Here is a 24,342-nt window from a genome sequence, read left to right as displayed (position 1 = left end):
TAAGTGCAGCCTCAGGGAGATCGGCTCAAAATGTAAAAAACCTAAAAATAGAACAGTAAAATTTCCCCAACATGTCCATAATTTTCACAAAAACTTCATTAAAATTTTTAAAAACCTGAATGAAACCTCATCTTGCCCGTGGATGAGGTTTCAAGCTGTTTCTAGTTTGTGCCGGGGCTCCTGGCCTGCCCGCCAAATTTAAGGTTGGACGGGCAGGTCCTTTAATTACTTAATGGACTCTGTCAATGGCCTCAATTGGCCATTGACAGGTCGGCGGGTGCACAGCTGATTTCGCTGCGCCCTCGCCTTCCTGAAAATTTAAATGGGGCACAGTGACATTGGGAGTTCCCCCCCAATGTCACCGCGTGTCATTTTACGTGTCGGCGAGCGGGCCCTGCCCCTGCCGCTGCATAAAATCCTGCGCAAAGGATAATCTTTCAACATTTCAGCCCCTGTTTCCTCCAATGAGTGTAATTGGGTGGTTTGTACTAGAATATCAAGTAAAGGATGCCAAAATGGCCCATTTTCTTATGGGCCTAATGACCAACTGCAGAACAGAACCCTGTGATCCTGTCTGACTGTCAATCATATTTCTAGTTTGCATTTAGCATTGCAAAGTTAGTATATTGCACTTGATTGTAAGACAAAACTTCATTCACTGTATGGTAATAATGTACTGACAAATACCTCCCCCAGCACCAGAATGAATTTCTCCGTTTCCCACACCAGCCATTGATTTAAGCCCTCTGAAATATTTGATTTGGAGACACTTTAGCACTGCTGATCACTGAGAACTAGGAGGGTGGAGAAGGGGTGAAGGTGACAGTGAAGGAAATGCGATGGACACATTCAAAGGCTTGTCTGCCATAGCAAGGGAGGAATTGTGGCTGAGGAAATAGGACATTTTCAGAAACTCTGGCATGAAAAGTGGCACATACGAGCGATGAGTTGGAGAAGCTGGGAGAAGGGAATGAAGTTGTTGTAGGAAGTTGGATGAGGAGAAATATAAGCAAGGTAGTACTTGCGTGGCCGGTTTGCTCAGCTTCTCTGTTCTATCTGCAAGTGTGGCCCTGAGCTTCCAGTCACATGCTAACCCCACTCTGACCTCTTTGTCCTTGGCCTTTGGCATTGCTCCAATGAACATGAGAATATACGAATTAGGAGCAGGAGTACTTGCCCCCTCGAGCCTGCTCCACCATTCAATAAGATCATGGCTGATCTGATTGTAACCTCAACTCCACATTCCTGCATACCCCCAATAACCTTTCACCCCCTTGATTATCAAAAATCTATCTACCTCTGCCTTTAAAATATTCAAAGACACTGCTACTGTCTTTTGAGGAAGAGAGCTCCAAAGAGGTACAACCCTCAGAAAAAATGTTCTCTTCTCTGCCTTAAATGGGCAACTCCTTATTTTTAAACAGCGACTCCTAGTTTTACATTCTCATACAACAGGAAACATCCTCTCCACATCCACTTTGTCAAGACCCCTCAGGATTTTATGGTGCAATCAAGTTGCCTTTTCTTCTAAATTCCAGCGGATACAAGTCTAGTCTGTCCAACCCTTCCTCATAAAACCACCCTCCCATTCCAGGTATTAGTCTAATAAACCTTCTGTGAAATGCTTCCAATGCATCTACATCCTTAAATAAGAAGACCAATACTGTACACAGTACTCCAGATATGGTGTCTCGAATGCTCTTTATAACTAAAGCATAACCTCCCTATTTTTGTATTTAATTCCCATTGCAATAAATGATAACATTCTATTAGCTTTCCTAATTACTTGCTGTACCTGCATACTAGCCTTTTGCAATTCATGCACCAGGATGCCCAGATCTTTGCATCTCAGCTCTGCAATCTCTCTCTCCATTTAGATAATATGCTGCTTTTATTCTTCCTGCCAAAATGGACAATTTCACATTTTCCTTCATTATATTCCATTTGCCAGATCTTTGCCCACTCACTTAACCTATCTATATCTCTTTATAGCCTCCTTATGTCCTCCTCACAACTTACTCACAACCTATCTTTGTCATCAGCAAATTTAGCATCATACCTTCTGTTCCTTCATCCAAGTCATTTATATAAATTGTAAAAAGTTGAGGCCCCAGCACCGATCCCTGTGGCACACCACTCGTTATAATGTCCAAACCAGAAAAAGACTCATTTATGCCAACTATTTCCTGTTAGCTAGCCACTCTTCTACCCATGTCAATATGTTACCCCCTACACCATGAGCTTTTATTTTCTGCGATAACCTTTGCTGTTGCAGCTCATCAAAAGAAATTCAATGAAAGCTCGAGGAAGTGCATCTGTTGGAAAAGAGACCTGCTTTTATATTGATTTTATCATTTACACAATGACAATATGGCTAATGCACGTATCATGAGTATGTGAAGTCAGCTTCAGTTAAGATATACAGATAGTCAGTTTAAAAGCTATGAAGAAGAAAACGTTTTTGAACAAATCAGTCAAAGTAAAAATATATGGCTATGAAAGAAGAAACAACTAATAGTAAATACTGGGCAAAGAAAGGAATGAAACTTGTAAGCTTGAGAAAGCTCAGGTAAGAATGAAGTCTTTATAACAACAACTTGAATTTAATATAGCAAAATTCCCCAAGGCATTTACAGGAAGGTTACCCAGCAAATTTGACAACAAACTAAATAAAGCAGACAGGATATAAGGGCAGAAGGTCAAAGAAGTAGGTTTTATAAAGTACCCTGAAGGAGGGAAGAGGTGAGAGTTTTAGAGGTGAATGTCCTGCGCTTAGGGCCTCAACAGCTGAAGGCATGGCCACAAATGTTGGAGCAATTCGTGGGTGGAGGATTGCAGATATCTTGGAGGGTTGTAGGGCTGGAGGAAGTTAAAGATGGGGAGAGGCGAGGCCTTGGAGGATTTGAAAACAAGGATGAGAATCTTAAAATTGAGACACTTTTCAACTGGGAGCCAGTGGAAAAAGTTCCTCCTCATCTCCATCTTAAATGGGGGACCCCTTTTATTTTTAAACTCTGTCCCTAGTTCTATTCTCTCCCACAAGGGGAAGCATCCTTTCAGTATCCACCCTGTCAAATCCCCTCAGGATCTTTTATCTTTTAATAAGATTGCCTCTCATTCTTCTAAATTCCAATGGCTACAGGCCCAACCTATCCAACCTTTCCTCATAGGAGAATCCCCTCATCCAGGAATCAGTCAAGTGAGCTAATGCAGTTACATCATTCCTTAAATAAAGAGAACTAAACTTTACACAGTACTTTAGATGTGGCCTTACCAATACCCTACCCAACTGTAGAAAAACATTCTTTTGTATTTCATTCCCCTTGCAATAAACGGCAACATTTCATTTCTCATCCTAATCACATGCTGTATCTGCATACTAACTTTTTGTGATTTATGTACTGAGACACCTTGATCTCTCTGTATCACCAGTTCTGCAATCTCTCCTCATTTAAATAGTACGCTGCTTTTTTATTCAGCGGGCATTTTGTGTTCACATTTTCCCACATTTTACTCCATCTGCCAAATTATTGCCCACTCACTTAACCTATCCATATCCCTTTGCAGACTCTATATGTGCTCTCCACAAATTACTTTCCTATCTTTCTTTGTGTCATCAGCAAATTGAGCAACCATACATTCGGTCCTATCATCCAAGCCCTTGGTATAAATTGTAAATAGTTGAGGCCCCAGCACTGATTCCTATGGCATTCCACACGTTACATCTTGCCAACCCAAAAATGACCCATTTATGCCTACTGTTTCCTGTTAGATAACCAATCCGCTATCCTCTAATATGTTACCCCTGCACCACAATCCATTATTTTGTGTGGTAACCCCTGATGTGGCACCTTGTCAAATGCCTTTTGGAAATATCAGTATGTCACATCCACAGGTTCTCTTTTATCCATCTTACTTGTTACTTCCTCAAAGAATATGAATAGTCAAACATGATTTCTCTTTCACTAAACCATGTTGACTCTGCCTGATTGCATTGAGATTTTCTGAGCGCTCCACCATAACCTCCTTAATAGATTCCAGCAGTTCCTCTATGACAGATGTTAAGCTAACTGGCCTGTAGGTTTCCTGCTTTTTGTCTCTTTCTTCCCCCCACTGCCCCTGTCCCCCGCCGTCCCCCCACTGTCTTGAATAGAGGAGTCACATTTGCTGTTTTCCAATCTGATGGGACCTTTCCAGAATCTAGGAAATTTTGGTAAATTGAAATCAATGCATCTACCTATCTCAACAGCCACTTCTTTGAAGGCCCTTGGAATGAAGTCCATCAGGACCTGGGGCTTTCAGTGGTAATAATTTTCTCAGTACTCTCTCCCTGGTGATTGTAATTGTTTTAAGTTCCTCCCTCCAGTTCACCTCTTGATGCACACTTATTTCTGAGATGTTACTTGCATCTGTCTTCACTGTAGAGGATACAAAATATCTGCTCAATTAATCTGCCATTTCCTTATTTTCCATTATTAATTCCCCAGACACACACTGTAGAGGATCAACATTCACCTTACTACTTTCCTTTTTAAATACCTGTAGAAACTCTTACAACTGTTTTTATATTTCTAGCTAACTTTCTCTTGTACTCTAATTTTTCTCTCATTATTCTTTAGTCATTCTCTGTTGATTTTTATAATCTGTCTAATCTTTTGACCTGCCACTAATCTTCATGCAATTGAATGTTTTTTCTTTTCAATTTGATACAATCTTTAACTTCCTTAGTTAACCATGGATGGTCCATTCTTCCCTTAGAGTCTGTCTTTCTCACTGGAATGTATCTTTGCTGAATGTTACGAGATAGCTTCTTAAATGCCTGCCACTGCATCTGTACTTATCCCTTGACCCAACTTCCCAATTCACTTTAGGCAGCTCTGTCTTCCTACCCTTATAATTGCCCCTATTAAGTTCAAAACACCTGTCTTATACCCTCTCTTGCTTGAAATTAATGCGAAATTGAATCATGTTATGATCACTGCAACCCAGGGGTGCCTTTTCCAAGAGGTCATTAATTAATCCTGCCTCATTGCACATTACCAGATCCAAAATAGTCTGCTCTAGGCACATGCTGCTGTAAGAAATTGCCCCAAAAACACTCTACGAACTCACCTTCCAGGCTACCTTTGCCAATCTGATTCGCCCAATCGATATATAGATTAAAATCACCTATGATTATCGCTGTTTCTTTCTCACAAGGCCCCATTATTTCCTCCCATATACTCTTACACTGTGTTACTGTTAGGGGTCCTACAAACTACTCCCACAAGTGACTTCCTACCTCTGCTGTTTCTTATCTCTACCCAAACTGATTCTACATTTTGATATTTAGAACTAAGGTTATCTCTCACTATTATACTAATGTCATCCTTAATTAACAGAGCTACCCTCCAACTTTTCATAGCTTCCAGTCCTTCCAAAATGTTACGTACCCTTGAATATTTAGATCCCAGCTTTTGTCATCTTTCAGCCATGTCTCTGTAATGGCTATCAGATCATTTATATTTATTTCTATTTGAGCTGTCAACTCATCTGTTTTGTTACAAATGCTACGTGCATTCAGATACAGAGCCTTTGACTTTGTCTTTTTACTATTTTTGCAATCTCTGGCCTTATCTGCTGGCGCACTCTTATGTTTGTATGCTCTGTCCCTTCCAGCCATGCTTTGATTATCACTTCTCTTATTGCTGCCTTGCTCTCTTGCCTTGTCTTCTCTCTTAAATTGATCACACATTCCCAAACTTGATCCCTTGCCCCCACTATTTAGTTTAAAGCCATCTCCACCTCCCTAGTTATACACTCACCAGAACACTAGTCCCAGCATAACTTTCCCCCGTACTGGTGCCAGTGCCCATGAATTGAAACCCGTTTCTCCCACACCAATCTTTGAGCCATGCATCCAACTCCCTAATATTATTTACCCTTCGCCAATTTGCTAGTGGCTCAGGTAATAATCCAGAGATTTATTTTTACAGTTCTGCTTTTTAATTTAGCCCCTAGCTGCTCATACTCCCTAAGCAGAACCACTTTCCTAGCCCTACTTATGTCTTTGGTACCTACATGGACCACGATCATTTGATCCTCCCCCTGCAAGTTTCTTTCCAGCCAGAGCAGATGACCTGATCTCTGGCACCGAGCAGGCAACACAACCTTCTGGACTCTCGCTTTCGGCTACAGAGAACTGTCTGTCTCTTTGATTATACTACCCCCTACTACCACTACATTCCTATTTACTTCCCCTCTTGATTAGTCTCCTGTACTATGGTGCCTTGGTCAGTTTGCACATTCACTCTGCAGTCCCCACTATCATCCATACAGGTTGCAAGCACCTCGAATCTGTTAGACAATTGCAAAGCCTGAAGCTCCCCCGCTTCTACCTTCTGGGTCCCCATACCTGCCTCACTTGTAGTCCCTGACCACTGATGAAATCAGGGGTGTGACTGCCTTCTGGTATAAAGTTTCCTGGTAACTTCCCCCTTCCCTGATGTATCGCAGTGTCTGCAGTTCAGCCTCCAGTTCAGTGACTGAGTCAAAGCTCCTCAAGTCACAGACACTTACTACAGACATGTTTGCCCTGAATCATGCTAGCATCCAGGAGCTTCCACCTTCTGCAGTCACAACACGTCACAGCAGATCTGAACCAGAATGAGACCAGTGTATCCACGGAAAAGATAAATGGGGAGGTAGCATAGGTTTTAAACTAGTAAGATGAGGGGAGGGATTCACAAGAAATGAAACAAAACAGGATCAGAGAGCATAGAACAGACTAAAGTATGGGAGGACATAAATCGCCAGGAAAGTGTTATAGAAGAGTGTAAAAGGTTGTTTTCAAATAAAGGAAGAGTGCTACTGTTAAGAGTTATGCATACAGCATCTACTGAAATGAGAACTGGAGGCAGTAATGTTTTGCGAGGAACCAGATATAGTAGGGATTGTATGGCCAGAGAAAATCAGGATTGGGGATTAAACAATACAGGGTATGATGTATCTAGAAAAGATAGAGGGGAAAAAACGGGAGGTGGAGTTACAAATGGAATAATGACAGTAGAAAAAATTGACGCTGCCATCATTTAAAACAAATCGAATCCATGTGGATAGTGACAAAAGATTAGAAAGGATTAATTGATCCTCTTACATAAATTAATAGGGATAGTCTGCAGACCATCTAGTACTGGAAGGGAAGTAGAGGAAGAAAAATGCAAACAATTTGGGGAAATGAGTTTTTAAAAAAAAAATTCAAAGATCCCAAAATTAATTAGCCAGAAGAGATATGTAAAGCGGATAAGGAGTTCCTGCAATGTGGCAAGTCCTCTTTTCTAATCCAAAATAGAAGAAGCCCAACCAGGGAGGATTTGCTTCTGGAACTAGTAATGGGAAATGAACCAGAACTGATAAGAGAAGTCAAAGTAGCAATCTAGGCAATAGTGACCATAATATACTATGCTTTATGATGATGGAGAAGGATGTAAGTGTGACAAAGACCATGATACATTGGAGTAAAGCTTGATAAATAAAATGGGAAACAATATTGACAGAACAATATTGACAATCAATGATGTAGAACAGCAACGCAAAATGTTTAAAATGATCAGTTTCTAGGAAAAATATATTGCATTAAAAAGACAAGAATAAACTAAACCAAAAGCGACTTGAGAAAACTTTTTCTGCAACAAGTGGTTAGTATCTTGAATATGTTGCCTAAGAGAGTGTTGGAGGCAAATTCAATTGTGACTTCAAAAGGGAATTGGATAAGCACCTGAAGATGAACTTCTTGTTACAGGGGAATAGCTGAATTGTTCTTGCAAACAGCTGGAGCAGATACGACTCCTCCTGTGCTGTGCAACCATTATATGATTCTAAATATTGAGATACTATGGATGAATAAATTCACAAGGAAAAAATTGAGAGCAAGGAAAGAGATGTACACTAAAGTACATGGATAGCAGGGAGAGCATGATGAGGGAGTACACAAAGACATTAGGAGAGAAGTCAAAAAAGTAATTAGGAAGCTAAAGAGGAACTTTGAAATTGAATTATCAAGGAATATAAAACACTATAGTAAAATATTTTGCCGGCAAATAAAAATCATGATGGAAATAGAGCTACCAAAAGAGGAATGGAATAAAATCGTTGGCAGCAAAGCAAAATGGCGAAACATTAAATAATTACTTTGCTTCAGTCTTTACCTGGACGATAGCTCGGGTGAACAGACATTAGAGGATGAGTGTAGAAATGATATAACTGCATATAAAATAGAGAATTATTAAACTAACCAACTCAAGATAAAACCCCTGGCCTTGGATGGATTGCATCCATACGTTTTAAAAGGACCTGGAGGATGGAGCATTTACACATTTTTAATTAATTTGTTCGAGAAAGGTGCAAAACCAGAGGACTGGCTAACCTACCTGTACTTAAGCGAGATAGAATATATCCTGGAAACTGTACGCCAGTTAGCTTAAGATCAGTGGTCAGAAAATAATGGAATTCCTACTAAAGGAGAAAATAGAAAATATCTCTAAACCAAAAATGTAATAGTAAGGAATTCAAAATGGAAATTCTTGCTTGACTAATCACATTGATTTTCTCGAAGAGGGAACAGAGCACTTTACAGCCTTCTGGTGTTAACATTGACTTCAACAACTTCAGATCTTAACTGCTGTCATATTCCTCTCCTACAGCGTATGTTAATAATGGAGAATGGCTGTGCCTGAGCTACTGGGATGCAGGAGGTGTGAGCTGATGCTTAGGATGAGGAATTTCTAACTGTACCAGACGAATGAGGGCGGTCCACACCTCTAACTTCTACATGTTTTCTTTCTGCCACAGCCTTAGGTCATAAAGCCTTCAACTCTTTGCCAGATTCTTTAGGTTTCCCTCCCTCTACTTCCATTTGTTGTAACTGTTCACACAGACTCTGGGCACATCTTTGTTTTTCGTTTCTCTCATGGTCATTGTTGCTTCTATCATTTAATCATTTCTGGTCGTCACAATCACAGACTTTTTGTTCATTGATCTGCCATCTTTTCCCTGGATTTGTACCTGTTAAAGGTTTTTCATCTGCATATCTTCCAATTCTGTCTGAAGGTCATTGACTTGAAAAGTTATGTTTCTTTATCCACAGATGCTGCCTAACCTGAGTGTTTTTGGCATCTGAAGTTTTTTTTTACATTAATTGTGATTCCATCCTGATGATGCAAAATTATTGAAAGCGTTTCCCCTTATTGGAAGGGCTGTCCAATACATTAGACAGTTGCTACATGTGGCTAATTGCATTTCTAGATAATAAATAAAACATGAGCACACAGCACTTGTTGAATATGTAACCTCAGCATTCACATTTGCACAGCCTGTACATGTGTACTTCAACCTTTTTGTACTTTTGTTAGTAAAAATGGTAAGGCAAAAAAGCAATTATTTTTGATCACTGAATGTCCTTTTTGGGTTTTGGGATAGTAATGATGTTGAGTGAAGTACTTTTACCTGTATGTAAGATGTTTTCTACTAAAATTAGTGCATATGACTAAAATGTTGCTGCTGTGGACACAACTGTGGCATGTCAGCTATTCCTATTGGACAATACTGCCTTAAAATTCTGAATTCTATCTTTATTAGAGCCTGTGTGCTGATCTTTTGTTTACATCAGGCAGTGCTGTGTAAGCTAAAAACCCAAATGGTGTAGCATTACAAAGCATAAAAGGTGAAGCCAAACAAAAAACGATCTAGAATGTTGGGACTCCTGTAACCTTGGTTGCAATGTACTATAGTTTGAATTTTCAATTTTTAAAGAGTATTCATTGCCCTTAAATTCAAGTTTGTTAATAATACATTAATCATTTTTCTAGTATTGACCTAGAGGCTGTAGTATGCAATTTGAACAAAACTTAATTGTTTCGAAGGATTAATTTGTAATTGCTGGTTAAAACTATTGTATAAATTAACATTTCTTTATGAAATGTATAGGATTAAATGATGTAAGTTGATTAATCTGGGGCACTTATTTTGAATTATTTGCGATGGCTGGCAAGTGGATCATGTGTGGCTCAGTTGGTAGCACTCTTGTTTCTGAGTCACAAGATTCTGGTTTCAAGTCCCACACAAGGAATTGAGTGCGCAAGGCTACACTGCTGGAGGTATGTCATCTTTGGGATGAGACATTAAGCTGAGGCTCTGTTTTTCCCCTCAGCTGGATGAAAAAAATCCTATGGCATTATTTTGAAGAAGAGCAGGGAGTTATCCCTGGTGCCCTGGCTAATATTTGCCCCTCAATCAACGTAATTAAAAACAAATTATGTGGTCATTATCACATTGCTGTTTGTGGGAACTTGCTGTGTGCAAACTGTTTTTCCTACATTATAACAGTGACTACCTTTCAGAAAGTACTTTATTAGCTGTAAAGCACTTTGGTATGTCTGGCGGCCATGAAAAGCACTATATAAGCAAGTCTTTTTAACATGTTGTCCAGCCAGCTATCAAATTCACTATTTGAAAGAATTATACCAATCTGTCAACGTTCAGTTCTGATTAGCCTATTCAACTCTCCTTTGACAGAAATCAAAACTGAAATGTACTAGGAGCTTCAGCTTCCCAGGCCGAATGACTAACTTGGGAAGAAAATAGCAATTGGAAGCTGGTATTAATCCTGTGTAGCCAGTGACGACAAACAAACTAATCAATAAGCTAATAGTTTCATAGCAGAAATTGGTGAATAAATCAGCCAATGATCTATATAGTCTTCAGATCAATGCAACTTTCGGTCTCTGTTGGTTGAAGCTGTCAGTCAGTCCTGTGACCTATCCTAATTTAAAATTTCTACTTTTTCCATTTTAAATCAGTATTTTTGTTGAAGTAGAGCTTCTTGTTGCTCAATGATATAACTGGTTTTCTACCTCAGTTTATTTGTTCAAGCCCCTAATGTAATAAATGGCACCTGTAAATAATGTTCTCGCTCAGCTGCATGATCGCACAGTAGCCTGAAATGTACCATGCAGACCTTGTTCTGAGAGAAATAACAGCACTGCACAAAAAAATAAAAACTGAAAAAAATGGGCTGTAGACAGAAACTAAATTTTAGTCAGATATAGAGTGTCTACAGAGGGGCTTAGATTTAAGTGAGTGGGCAAAAATTTGGCAGATGGAATATAATGTGGGAAAATGTTAACTTGTCCACTTCGGCAGGAAGAATACATAAACAGCATATTATTTGAATGGGGAGAGACTACAGAACTCTGGAATCTGGTGCGAGGATGTTTCCCCTTGTGGGAGAGTTTAGAACTAGGGGGGACAGTTTAAAGATTAGGGGTCTCCCATTTAAGATTAAGGAAAATTTTTTTTCGAGCGTTGTTAGTCTGTGGAATCCTCTTCCCCAGAGAACAGTGAAGGCAGAGTCATCGAATATGTTTAAAGCTGAATGAGTTAGATTTTTGATTGGCAAGGGAATCAAGGGTTATGGGGGCAAACAGGACAGTGGAGTTGAGGCCACAAGCAGATTAGCCATGATCTTATTGAATGATGGAACAGTCTGGAGGCCGAATGGCCCCCTCCTGCTAATTCTTGTGTAAGGGTAACATTGCCTGTGCGTGAATAAGTATCTAGTTAGGAATACAGGTTGAATGATGGAGAAGGAATTGCACTGTGCAACCCTGGTTCCTGAGTTGAAAGGATCAAGAAAATGTTGATGCCAAGGAAGGCAATTGAACATAGATAAATGTATACAATAATGATCAGATATTATGGCATCTTAACTTCTTGCATTCTTGATTTAAATTGGACTTTTTCTTTCAGCTTTTGTCACTTTGCTGAATGGAGAACAAGCACAGGATGCCATTCACAAATTTCATAAGTCCACTTTCCAGGGAAGAGAGATATCTGTTCAGCTACAACCTACTGATACCTTGCTTTGCATTACTCAGCTACCATTGTCCTACACTCAGCAACAGTTTGAAGAACTGGTCCGCCTTTATGGGAACTTGGAGAGGTGTTTCCTTGTTTATAATGAGACTACTGGTCATTCAAAGGGTTATGGTTTTGTGGAGTACATGAAGAAGGACTCTGCTGCTCGAGCTAAATCTGAACTTATGGGTAAACAGCTGGGGCCTTTCATACTGTATGTACAGTGGACAGATGTTGACCATCTCTCAGCTGATTTCCTTCATTCAAAGTGCCTTTGCATTGATAAAATTCCCCATGATTATAAAGATGCAGAGGAACTGACGCAATTCTTCTCTCAGAAGTTTAAGCCACTTTTCTGTCAGGTATGTGGAGCAGTGAGGGAATATGTCCAGGCTGTTTTTGTTCATTAGCATGTACTGTTCACTGTAATTTCAATAGTTGTAATATTTTTTGAGATGGATATGCAGCATTATAAATCATAATACGAATTGGATAACATTATTTTGCAGCATTGAAAAACCATGGAACTTTTTTCCTGCAATCTAAAGGCTTAGTGCCATTTATTTTATAAAAGCAAAATATTGCAGATGCTGGAAATCTGAAACAAAAACAAAAATAGCTGGAAAAACTCAGCAGGCCTGACAGCATCTGCGGAGAGGAACACAGTTAACGTTTCGAGTCCGTATGACTTTCATCAGAACCATTTATTTTATACTGCTTTAGCTTCTCATTTTCTTACCTACTGTTTTAAACTTTGGTGTTTTGCACAATGAGCCATGGCCTTTTATCTAAGTTACGTGATTTTCAAAAAAAATGTGCCATGGAATTTTGATCAAAAATATTAAGTAATCTTGTATAAACTGTCTTCAATTGATATTAATTTGTATAATATTCTTAAGGAGGAGCTGACCTGACTGAGTGAGTTGGCTTCTTAGTAACAGGAATAGCGAGGAACAGGATTCAGCCAATGGAATGCGTTTCTTCCATAGGTCACGCTCTATATCCTACACTTTTCCTTGCGAGAAAGTTGCTGCATATTTTCATTCACTAAAGGCCATCGAATGTTCACTGATTTTGCATCTGTGTAGCTTAATCTTGACCCAGTGTCCTCATCTGTCATTCCCCATTCTGTTTCTGATCTTTTGTTTTCTCTCATGCTAAATTTACTAAACATTGCTGTTGCATTAGATTATTGCCCCTTGGTTTTGAAAGCGAGTACCCACAGTAAATAAAAGGCTATATATAAAATTGGGAAACTGTTAAGTAGAATTCCTGGGTTGAATTCATTAGTTCTAAAATATATCAGATCATACCAGTAACTTTATCATTTGAAGTGCTGTACTTCAAATTTCTACAGCAGTCTTTGATCAAAACTCTTGACTGGAATTTTATAATGTACTTTGAATTAGAACAAATTAAGAAACATTTATTGGTTTTTCACAATGATATCCTTTTGATACTTTCTTGGCTGCCTTCCTTTCACTCCTGCCCTCCATGCAGCTGTCCTGCAATGCGGGAGAATGGAGAAGAGACAGTTTTAGTTATGAACACTTAGTAATCCAGAATAGCATGGTATGATATAGCTGAACATTTCACCCACCTCTTCTGACAGTACTAATGTCACGGAATCACAGAATTGTTACAGTGCATAAGGAGGCACCGACTCTCCGAATGAGCAATTCACTTAGTGCCATTCTCCCGCCTTCTCCCCTTAACCCTGTACATGCTTCCTTTTCAGAGAACAGTCTAATTTCCTTTTGAATGCTTTGATTGAATCTGTCTCCACCCCACTCTCGGGCAGTGCATCCCAGATCATAACCACTCGCGTGAAAGTATTTTTCTCATATCGATTTTGTTTCTTTTGATAATTATTTCAAATCTGTGTCCTCTCGTTCTTAACCTTTTCACAAGTGGGAATAGTTTCTCCCTATTTATTCTGTCCAGACCCCTCATAATTTGAATACCTCTATGAAATTTCCTCTCCACCTTCTCTTCTCCAAGGAAAACAGTCCTAACTTCTCTGATCTGTCTACATAACAGCCCTTCATCCCTGGCACCATTTTCGTGAATCTTTTCTGCACTCTCTCCAATACTTTGACATCCTTCCTGATGTGCAGTGCCCAGTACTGGATCCAATACTCCAGCTGAGGCCGAACCAGTGTCTTTTACAAGTTCAACATAACCTTGCTCTTATATTCTGTGCTCCTGTTAATAAAGCCTGGGATACTGTATGCTTTATTAACTGCGCTGTCCACCTGTCCTGCCACCTTCAATTATTTGTGCACATATACACCCAGGCCCCTCTGCTCCTATGCCCACTTTAGAGTTGTACCTTTTTTCTATTGCCTCTCCATGTTCTTCCTACCAAAATGAATAACTTCATGTTTCTTTACATTGAACTTCATCTGCCGCCTTTCCCCCCCATTCCACCAACTTGTCTATGTTCTTTTGAAGTTCTACACTGTCCTATTCACACTTTGGTATGCTTCCAAGTTTTGCATCATCTGCAGATTTTGAAATTGTGCCCTGTACATCAAGGTCTTGGTCATTAATATAAATCAGGAAGAGCAAGGGCTCCAACACTGACCACTGAGGAACTTCATTACAAACCTTCCTCCGGCCTGAAAAGCATCCATTAGCTACTACTTTGTTTCCCGTCACTCAGCCAATTTTGTATCCATGTTGCAACTCCATGAGCTATAACTTTGCTCATAAGTCTATTATGCGGCACTGTATCAAATGCCTTTTGGAAGTCCATGTACACTATGTCAACAGCATTGCCCTCATCAAACCTCTCTGTTGCTACATCAAAAAATTCCAGCAAGTTAGTTAAATTATATTTTTCCCTGGAGAAATCCATGCTGGCTTTCCTTACTTAACCCACATTTATCCATATGACTATTAATTTTGCCCTAAATTATTGTTTGTAGAAGTTTCCCCGCCACATAAGTTAAACTAATTGGCTTGTAGTAGCTGGGCTCATCTTTACACCCTTTTTGAACAAGGGTGTAATGTTTGCAATTCTTCAGACCCCTGGCGTCACCTGAGTCTAAGGTAGATTGAAAAATTATAATCAGTACCTCTGCAATTTTTACTCGCGCCTCCCTCAATATCCTTGGGTGCATCACATCTGGTCCTGGTACCTTATCAATTAAGTACAAACAGCCTATCCAATACCACCACCGTATCAATTTTGAACCCTCTTAGTGTCTAAATTACTACTTCTTTCACCATGTCCTGGGTAACATCATCTTCCTTGGTAAACACAGATGCAAAGTAATCATTTAATATCTCAGTTATCCTCCTGCCTCAACGTGTAAATCCCCACTTTGGGCTCCATAAGACCATAAGATATAAGACCATAAGACATAGGAGCAGAAATTAGGCCATTCGGCCCATCGAGTCTGCTCCGCCATTCAGTCATGGCTGATAAGTTTCTCAACCCCATTCTCCTGCCTTCTCCCCGTAACCTTTGATCCCCTTACCAATCAAGAACCTATCTATCTCGGTCTTAAATACACTCAATGACCTGGCCTCCACAGCCTTCTGTGGCAATGAATTCCATAGATTCACCACTCTCTGGCTAAAGAAGTTTCTCCTCATCTCTGTTCTAAAAGGTCTTCCCTTTACTCTGAGGCTGTGCCCTCGGGTCCTAGTCTCTCCTACTAATGGAAACGTCTCCCCCATGTCTAGTCTGTCCAGGCCTTTCAGTATTCTGCAAGTTTCAATCAGAACACCCCTCATCCTTCTAAACTCCATCGAGTATAGACCCAGAGTCCCCAAACGTTCCTCATATGTTAAGCCTTTCATTCCTGGGATCATTCTCGTGAACCTCCTCTGGACCCTCTCCAGGGCCAGCACATCCTTCCTGAGATACGGGGCCCAAAATTGCTCACAATATTCTAAATGTGGTCTGACCAGAGCCTTATAAAGCCTCAGCAGCACATTCCTGCTTTTATATTCTAGTCCTCTCGAAATAAATGCCAACATTGCATTTGCCTTCCTAACTACCGACTCAACCTGCAAGTTAACCTTAAAAGAATCCTGGACTAGGACTCCCAAGTCCCTTTGCACTCCAGATTTCTGAATTCTCTCCCCATTTAGAAAATAGTCTATGCCTCTATTCTTCCTAACAAAGTGCATGACCTCACACTTCCCCACGTTGTATTCCATCTGCCACTTCCTTTGCCCATTCTCCTAACCTGTCCAATTCCTTCTGCAGCCTCCCTGCCTCCTCAATACTACCTGTCCTTCCACCTATCTTTGTATCATCTGCAAACTTAGCTAGGATGCCCTTCAGTTCCTTCATCTAGATCATTAATGTATAAAGTGAAAAGTTGTGGTCTCAACACTGACCCCTGCGGAACTCCACTAGTCACCGGCTGTCATCCTGAGAAGGAGCCCCCTTATCCCCACTCTCTGCCTCCTGCCAGACAGCCAATCTTCTATCCATGCTAGTACCTTGCCTCTAACACCATGGGCTCTTATCTTACTGAGCAGCCTCCTGTGCGGCACCTTGTCAAAGGTCTTCTGGAAGTCCAAGTAGATAACATCCATTGGCACTCCTTTGTCTAACCTACTCGTTACCTCCTCAAAGAATTCTAACAGATTTGTCAGGCATGATCTCCCCTTGATGAAACCATGCTGACTTTGCCCTATTTTACCATGCACTTCCAAGTATTCTGAAATCTCATCCTTAATAATGGACTCTAAAATCTTACCAACGACCGAGGTCAGGCTAATCGGCCTGTAATTTCCCGTCTTTTGCCTCACTCCCTTCTTAAACAGTGGGGTTACATTAGTGATTTTCCAGTCCTCTGGGACCCTCCCTGACTCCAGTGATTCCTGAAAGATCACCACTAACTCCTCCACTATCTCTTCAGCTATCTCCTTCAGAACTCTGGGGTGTAATCCATCTGGTGCAGGTGATTTATCCACCTTCAGACCTTTCAGTTTTCCTAGCACCTCTCCTTGGTAATGGCCACCATACCTCTCCCCCCAACTCTCTTGAGTCCAATTGGCCCCCCTACTCATTTTACCACCCTTTTACTACTTACATGCCTATTGAAGACTTTGGTATTCCCTTTTATGTTGGCTGCCAGTTTCTTTTCATACTCTCCCTTTGCTTCGCTTATTTGCATTTTTATCTCTCCTCTGAACCTTCTAAATTCAGTCTAGTATTTTCTACCTGTCATAAGCACACTTTTTCTTCTTCATCTTAATTTCTATCTCTCTTATCATCCAGGGAGCTCTGGCTTTGTTTTCCCTACCGTTCCCTTTCGAGAGAATATATCTTGACTGTGCCTGAACTATCCCTTCTTTGTTCCACAATCATTTTTCCTGCCGACCTTTGACTCCCAATTTATTCAGTCCAGATGCATTATTACCCCATTAAAGTTGACTTTCCCCCAATTAACTATTCTTACTCTGGATTGTTCTTTTTCCTCTTCCCATAGCCAGCCTAAACCTTATGATATTATGATCACTGTCCTCCAATGTCTTCGTATTGACACTAGATCCATTTGGCCCACCTAATTCATAAGAACCAGGTCTAGCAATACCGCCTTTCTCGTTGGACTGGAAACATACAGCTGTAGAAAATCTTCCCGAACACACCCTTGGAACTCTCGCTGCCTCCCCCCACCCACCCCCCCCCCCCCGCCTTTAAATGTTACTAATATCCCAGTCTATGTTCAGGTAATTATAACCACTCTAATTTTTGCACCCCTCTATAATTTCCTTGAAAATTTGTTCCTCTGCATCCTTCCCACTAGTTGTTGACCAAAGCCTACACTGAGCAATGTAATTGCACCATTTTTGTTCCTTAGCTCTAGCCAAATAGATTCTGTCCTTGACCCCTCTGAGACATCTGCAATGCTCTCCTTAATACTGCCACCACACTCCCTATTTTCTTCCTTTCCTATCTTTTCTGAATACCTTGTACCTAGGAATATTTAACACCATCCTGGCCTCCTTTGAACCAGGTCTCAGTTATAACCAAAACATCATATTTTCACATGGCAATCTGTGTCTGTAACTCACCAATCTTATTTACCACAATCTGTGCATTCACATGCCTGCACTGCAACCCTAATTTAGACTTTATTTCTTTATCCATTACTCTAACCTCACCTATTAACTTGCCAATCACTATTCTATTGCTATCTATCTCTTCAGTATTCTGTGGACCTTGGTATTCCTCAATGATATTATCTCCTATTTTTAATTCATTCTTGGGATGCGGGTGTCACTGGCTAGACCAGCATTTATTACCCATCCGTAATTGCCCATCTGTAATTGCTCTTTGAGAAGGTGGTGGTGAGCTCCCTTCTTGAACCTGATTCCCATGCCATGCCAAATTTGTTTAAATCCTCCCCAATAGCCCTGGCTCTACTTAGGTGCAACCCACCAGGCTTATACATGTCTCATCTCCCCCAGAGCTGATCTCAATGTCCCAAGAATTTAAAGCCCTCCCTCCTGTAACATCATTCCAGCTACGCATTCATCTGCTTTATCCTCCTATTTCTATACTCACTCGTGAGTATTACTTGGAGGTCCTCCTTGCTAATTTCCTACCTTGCTCCCTAAATTCTGATTGCAGGATCACAACACTCATTCTGCCTGTCATTTGCACCAATGTGGACCACGACTGCTGGCTGTTGACCCTTCCCCCTCAGGGTGCTCTGCAGCCGTTCAGTGACCTTTCTTGACCTGGCACCAGGGAGGCAACACAACATCTTGGATTCATGCCTGAGACCGCAGAGATACATAGCTATTCTCCATAATATCAAATCACTGATCACTCTTGCTCTTCCAGTTTTCCTTGTACCCCCAGAAAGCTGAGCCACCTATGGTGCCATTGACTTAGCTCTGACTGCTATCCCCAGATGTACCATCATTCTCATCAGTACTCGGAACTGAATACTGATTGGAGAGTGGGATGCACTCAGGGGACTCCTGCATGACTTGCCTGTTCCTTTTTACTGTCTGGTGGTCACCCATTCTCTCTCTCCCTCACTCTTAAGCTGTGGGGTGTTCACCTCTATAAACGTGCTATCCACAAAGTCCTTAACCTCACGGATGCACTCCAGTGACGTCCGCTGCTGCTAGAGTTCCAAAACCCCAAGCTCAAGCTACTGCAACTTGATGACACTTCCTGCCCAAATGGTTATCCATGACAGGGAGAGCGTCCTGGAGTTCCCACGTAGCACAGAATGTGTGCTTTTGAGGTTGGAGCAGCCTTGCCATTCCTCCATTTACTAATTAATTTCAATTCTGGTAATAAATTTTACCAATACTATTAAACCTTACCACTGTTAGTAAACCTTACTAATACTCAAAAACTCTTAATACTTAATACACCTTTATTAATGGTAATAAACCTTAAGAATAAAAGATAAGGCTCATCAGCTACTCATTTAGTACTTGGTATTAATAGTTAATATTTTTAACATTTGTTGAACTTCCAGTTGTTTAGACTCGGTCCCTGAGTAGCTGTACCATTTGTGGCAGTTGTTTCCCACCATCTTGCTGTAGTGGCTATTCTTCATATGTGATGAAACAATAAATATCCACAAGCTATATAACTTTGGAACGCTGCAGTGCTGTCTCGTTTTGCTTGATATCTACACATGTTTTTCAACATGGATCAATAGATGTCAATCTGGAACACTGGGTTGTATATTTTCCCCTCCCTTAAACAGGAGGTGGTGACTCCGCCAGAGACTGGGAATTGAATTGGCTAGCTTCCTCGTTTGTGCAACTCAGTACCATGTTTGATTTACCAGCTGAGCCTTTGAGACCTATTTTAAATGTACTATTTGGCTTGAACTCTCCTTGTTTTCCGAAGCCCTGCCAGCTTGTGCATTTTGCGCAGTTGTAATTCCAGGAGGGGTTGCATTTTTAAAGACTTGTTGTCTATTTTAATTAGCTTTTAAAATGCTTTCATAGCAAACAGTTTTGGCTTGTATTGCAAGGGAATTGAGTGTAAAAGGGGAATGTTGCTGCAGCTGGACAGGGCCGAAGTTCGACCGTGTCTGAAGTACTGTTTACAGTTTTGGTCTCCTTAACTTAAGGGTATAGTTGCATTAGAAGCAGTGCAGAGAACGTTCGCTCAACTGATTTCTGGGATGAAGGGGTTATTTTACGAGGAAAAGTTGAGCAGGTTGTGCCTATACCCATTAGAGCTTAGAAGACTGAGAGGTGATCTTATTGAAACATATAAGATCCTGAGGGACTTAAAAGGGTGGATGCTGAGAAGATGTTTACTCTTCTGGGGGATTCTAGAACTAGGGGACACTGTTTAAAAATTAAACCCCATTTAGGACAGAGATGAGGAGAAATTTCTGAGAATCATTAGTCTGTGGAATTCCCTTCCCCAGAGCCGGGGTCATTGAATAAATTCAAGGCTGAGTTACGGATTTTTGATCAACAAGGGAGTTGAGGGTTGTGGGGGAAGGATAGAAAAGTGGAGTTGAGGCCACAATCAGATCAGCCATGACCTTATCGAATGGCACAGCAGGCTTGATGGGCCGAATGGCCTACCTCTCCTAATTCTTGTGTTTCAGTTTCAGTTTCCTGGCATTGTTTTTCTTTAATTACCCTGTATGTATTTGGAGTTCTCTTCTGTGACCTTTCCCAAACAATACGTTTTGATAATTGCACCAACAGTGATTTTGAAGTTTTAAGACTTGCCAATCCCTCTTTTCCTACAGCTGTCCACAACACTCCTCCCAACCTCTGCCCAGCCTCACCACAGCCTCTGGGTAGGATAATAAAACTTAGTTTGGAAAGAAAGGAAATGAACTGAGACCATTCAGAAAATATTCCATCTATCCACTGAATATTGAAGAGGGAACAATGCTGCTTAATTTTTTTTTTAATGCACTTATTTGTTTTTTGTTTATCTGTCAGCTTGCCCAGGCCTCAGGTAGCCATCCTTCTTTTGCAGTGGTGGAGTATGAGACTGCAGATCAAACTGAATTAGTACAGCGATCCACTGATGGAATATTTATTGGGGGTAGCCAAGCCCGCGTTTCGTTTTGTGCACCAGGGCCTCCGGGCCGCAGTACACTGGCAGCACTTATTGCTGCTCAGAGGTTGGTAAGTCAAGTTTTAAAATCTTTTTTGGATTAAGGAACGGTACTGGTAAACTATAGAACTGGAAGAATTTTGACACTCATTCTGTTCTTCAGTAATATTCAGTAACTTTCTGCAGGAAACCGAGAAGTCTCATTTTGTTTCAAGTGTATAATCAGGAGAATTAAAGTTGTAAGCCTGGGTTTTTTTAATGATTCCAGGTTTGTTTGGATGCAATAATGTTGATATTAGCTTATATTTTCAAAAGAACACGTGTTAACGTGGTTAAAGCGATAGCACTTAAATAATTTGAACGATCTGTCAATTCTTCCTACTCCTCCCCACTTCCCGCCCTGCCCCATAGAGCTGCCTGAGTGAGGTTCAGACAACCCTGTGGTACTTCACCCAAGTAGCTATTCTTGAAGTCTGAGCCTTTTTGGCGAGTGTTGTCAGGCCACTAAAGCACTGTGGTACCATAGCCAAGCCCAGGGCACTCTTCTCTATTCAAAGTATTATAACAATATTGTTACATAAATGCTGGATACTGTAGTCACATTCCTGACTTTTAAGAATGATTTCATGGGATGATTTATCTTTTATCAAAATGCATTCATTATTATTCATATTCAAATAATCCTAATGGATAAATTACAAGTGAGTTACTTTGGGAAGTGCCTGCAAATTTGTTACTTAAATATGCTAAGAAAGAAACTATCCTTATGTAAATTAGTATGGTGCACTTGTTTTAGTAATGGTTGGGTATAAAGCTCTCATTTAAAATTTCTCTTGTCCTAAGTTGCTAAACAGCAGGAAGGGCCTTCTTCCTGAACCCAACCCGTTGCAGATTATAAACAGCCTGGGTAACCCTGCTGCCTTGCCATTGCTACTGAGGCCTTACTTCCATGGGCATGCTAGCAAAAAAAGTGAGTATTTTTTTTTTTTGAAAGGTAATTTCTCTGTCCTTGTGACTCATTTCAACTCTTTATACATTTTGAGAAGTGGATCCTATTATGATCTGTAGCCTCACCTGACTCTTTGTACATCTCATGTCTAAGCAGCTTTTTTAAACTTAGTATTAGGTCTTAAGTTTCTTTCTAGAGACAAGAACACACAAGTAAATATTTTATTTCCATGAGTGTGTTCATCCACTTTTGAATTCTTCTCATGGAATTTGATCTCTCCCAACTTGACCAATAAAAGCTCATAGCAAAGGATAATGAAATTCAGCCCATTTCTTTGTGCTGACCCTGGTTGGAGTAATCCAAAACTAATCTCTCTTCCTCTCCGCAGCATTGAATTTTACTCTGCTTAAAATATTTATATATCTTTAACAGATGCACCTGTATCTGCCTTAATCAACCCAAGTATGCTATGCTCCATTTAAAAACTGCATATTTTCTTCTGAAAGCACATGCCCCAGACAACATAACACTCCTCCAGCATTTAATCCGAGTGTCAACCTGAATTAGTGTTCAGATCAATAATGGGTTGTAAATTCAGCCGTCTGACATAAAGGAGAAAATGCTACCAACAGGGCCAAACTCGCACTTGGTTTAGGTGTTTTAATTTTAAACAAGTGTAGGATTAAATTTAATTGGTAGAATTGTTAAATTTGGATGTGGTCTTCCTTGGTTGAGGAGGAGATGGGAAGAGGTAAAGAATTTCTACTGATTGCTTTCCTCCTAGCATCAGATAAATAAAGGATCAGACGTGGTTGTGTTGCCAAACATGCTGGAATAGCTTAGTGATATTCACTGTACAGGCTCACGTGAAAAATGGCTTGTTGGGCTGGGTATGTGGAGAGATGCTAATATCTGTAAATATTAATTGTAAGTTTTCAAATTAAATGACACAAAACAAAGTATTTTCTATTTTAGAAGTTTGTAATTTGGAATGAGTGCTTTGCCTCTTTTTAGATGATTAGATTGAGAACTATGTATGTATGTAAATAATTTCTTCAGATTAACCTCTAATCTGGTTTGATCTCTTCAGATGTTTTAGGAAATACTAGCAACCTGCCTGTTCTGCCGAACCCTGTACTGACTGCAGCCTTGCTTCAGATAAATCAAACACAGGTAACTTCAAGTAGAAACCACACTTTCAGAAATGTATTCCAATGTATAAAAGCATATTGTTGGACAAGTGTGGGCAGTGCATGCAAGTTCTGATTCTAGTTGAATTGTTGTACATCAACTACAGTGGAATTGCATTTGCCCCCATCTTCTGCCCTAGGTGGAGAATGGAAACTGGCAGGCAGTGGAACCTCCAATTTTTTGGCCCAGTACATATGGCACAATAATAACTTTGGTACGACGTGAGGTTCATATGGCATTTCATTTCTGTATAACCTTATGGAGATTTTAAGAATCCTGTCCAACATACCATGAATTACTTTGAAACGTGATTGGTACTCTGTGCAATTCCTTACATGTGTCTATGTAAGACCCTATAAACAGATTAACTAATCTCAATACTATCTTGCAAATAGCAAAATAATCTGCAAAATGAAACATTCTCTTCTGCAAAACTTTGTTTTGCAAAAATTTTGGTGGTTCTTGACCTGTGTCTGTCCTTATGTAATACTCTCCTGCCAATTGCTATTCTTAACTGGAAAGGTAAATTTCCATCTTGTTTTGGTTGTTCATGAAAGCCCAAGAGGCTACTTTTTCTTTGAAGAGCTCCTCTATTGTCTATTCCAAAAGAAAACTGGATTGGGCTTTTTTCAAACAGCTGATTTCTTGCCTGAATGGAGACTCGCTTGGATCTCCTTGTAGACTGCTCTAGTGACTCCACCGAGCGAGAGGAGATGTGTGCCTAAGAGCAGACCTATTGACTGTATTGCTATTTGACGAGCATGAGTGTGGATGCGGAGCTGCACTAATCTGGGGAAATGTGCATCTGGTTTGGTGTATCGTGGTGTTTTCTTTTAAAAACACCGATTTTTGAAGTTGAAAGTACATTTTTACCTGTAGTGGAAAATTTTGTTGTCCTTCCTCCATTGGTTTGTGCTCTCCCACCTGATTCAGCCCACAGCCCCCCACACACACACGCACAGCCCCCCTGGCCACCCCTTTGTCTGCCAAGAGGCCTTTATTTAGTTACGTGCTCAGTGAATATCAGCGTGCCAGATGATCTGGTGTGAGGATAGAATCATGCCTTGTTCTGACCCAATCTTATCCAGCTAACCATGCAACTAGAGTTCAGAGGGGTCTTTGGTGAATGATTGGGACTGAAGAGCTCTGAATTTTGCTCCTTCAGCTTGGTGACATTGAAGATAGTTGTTTCCTGCACTTCTCAATGCTTGGCTGAGAACAAAGTATTTTATTAATGGATTCTTTGTTCCCACACACTGTCATCTTAAAACTTGATAAA

The 24,342-nt window shown here is 40.4% G+C and overlaps 1 protein-coding gene across 2 annotated transcripts in view; it reads left to right on the top strand.

Annotated features, from left to right (window-relative positions):
* raver2 (ribonucleoprotein, PTB-binding 2) overlaps positions 1-24,342 on the top strand; it is an 87,301-nt gene that overhangs the window by 16,349 nt on the left and 46,610 nt on the right. For both annotated transcript variants that reach the window (XM_078561307.1, XM_078561306.1), the window contains exons 3-6: positions 11,785-12,254; positions 20,806-20,994; positions 21,767-21,893; positions 22,963-23,045. In XM_078561307.1, the coding sequence (XP_078417433.1) occupies positions 11,785-12,254; positions 20,806-20,994; positions 21,767-21,893; positions 22,963-23,045 (869 nt within the window). The remainder of the gene's footprint in view (positions 1-11,784; positions 12,255-20,805; positions 20,995-21,766; positions 21,894-22,962; positions 23,046-24,342) is intronic.

Source organism: Cetorhinus maximus, chromosome 17 (genome assembly GCF_964194155.1).
Source record: "Cetorhinus maximus chromosome 17, sCetMax3.hap1.1, whole genome shotgun sequence".
Lineage (NCBI taxonomy): Eukaryota > Metazoa > Chordata > Chondrichthyes > Lamniformes > Cetorhinidae > Cetorhinus > Cetorhinus maximus.
The sequence above is the reverse complement of the archived record's forward strand: the minus strand, read 5'-3'. Positions and strand labels throughout refer to the sequence as shown.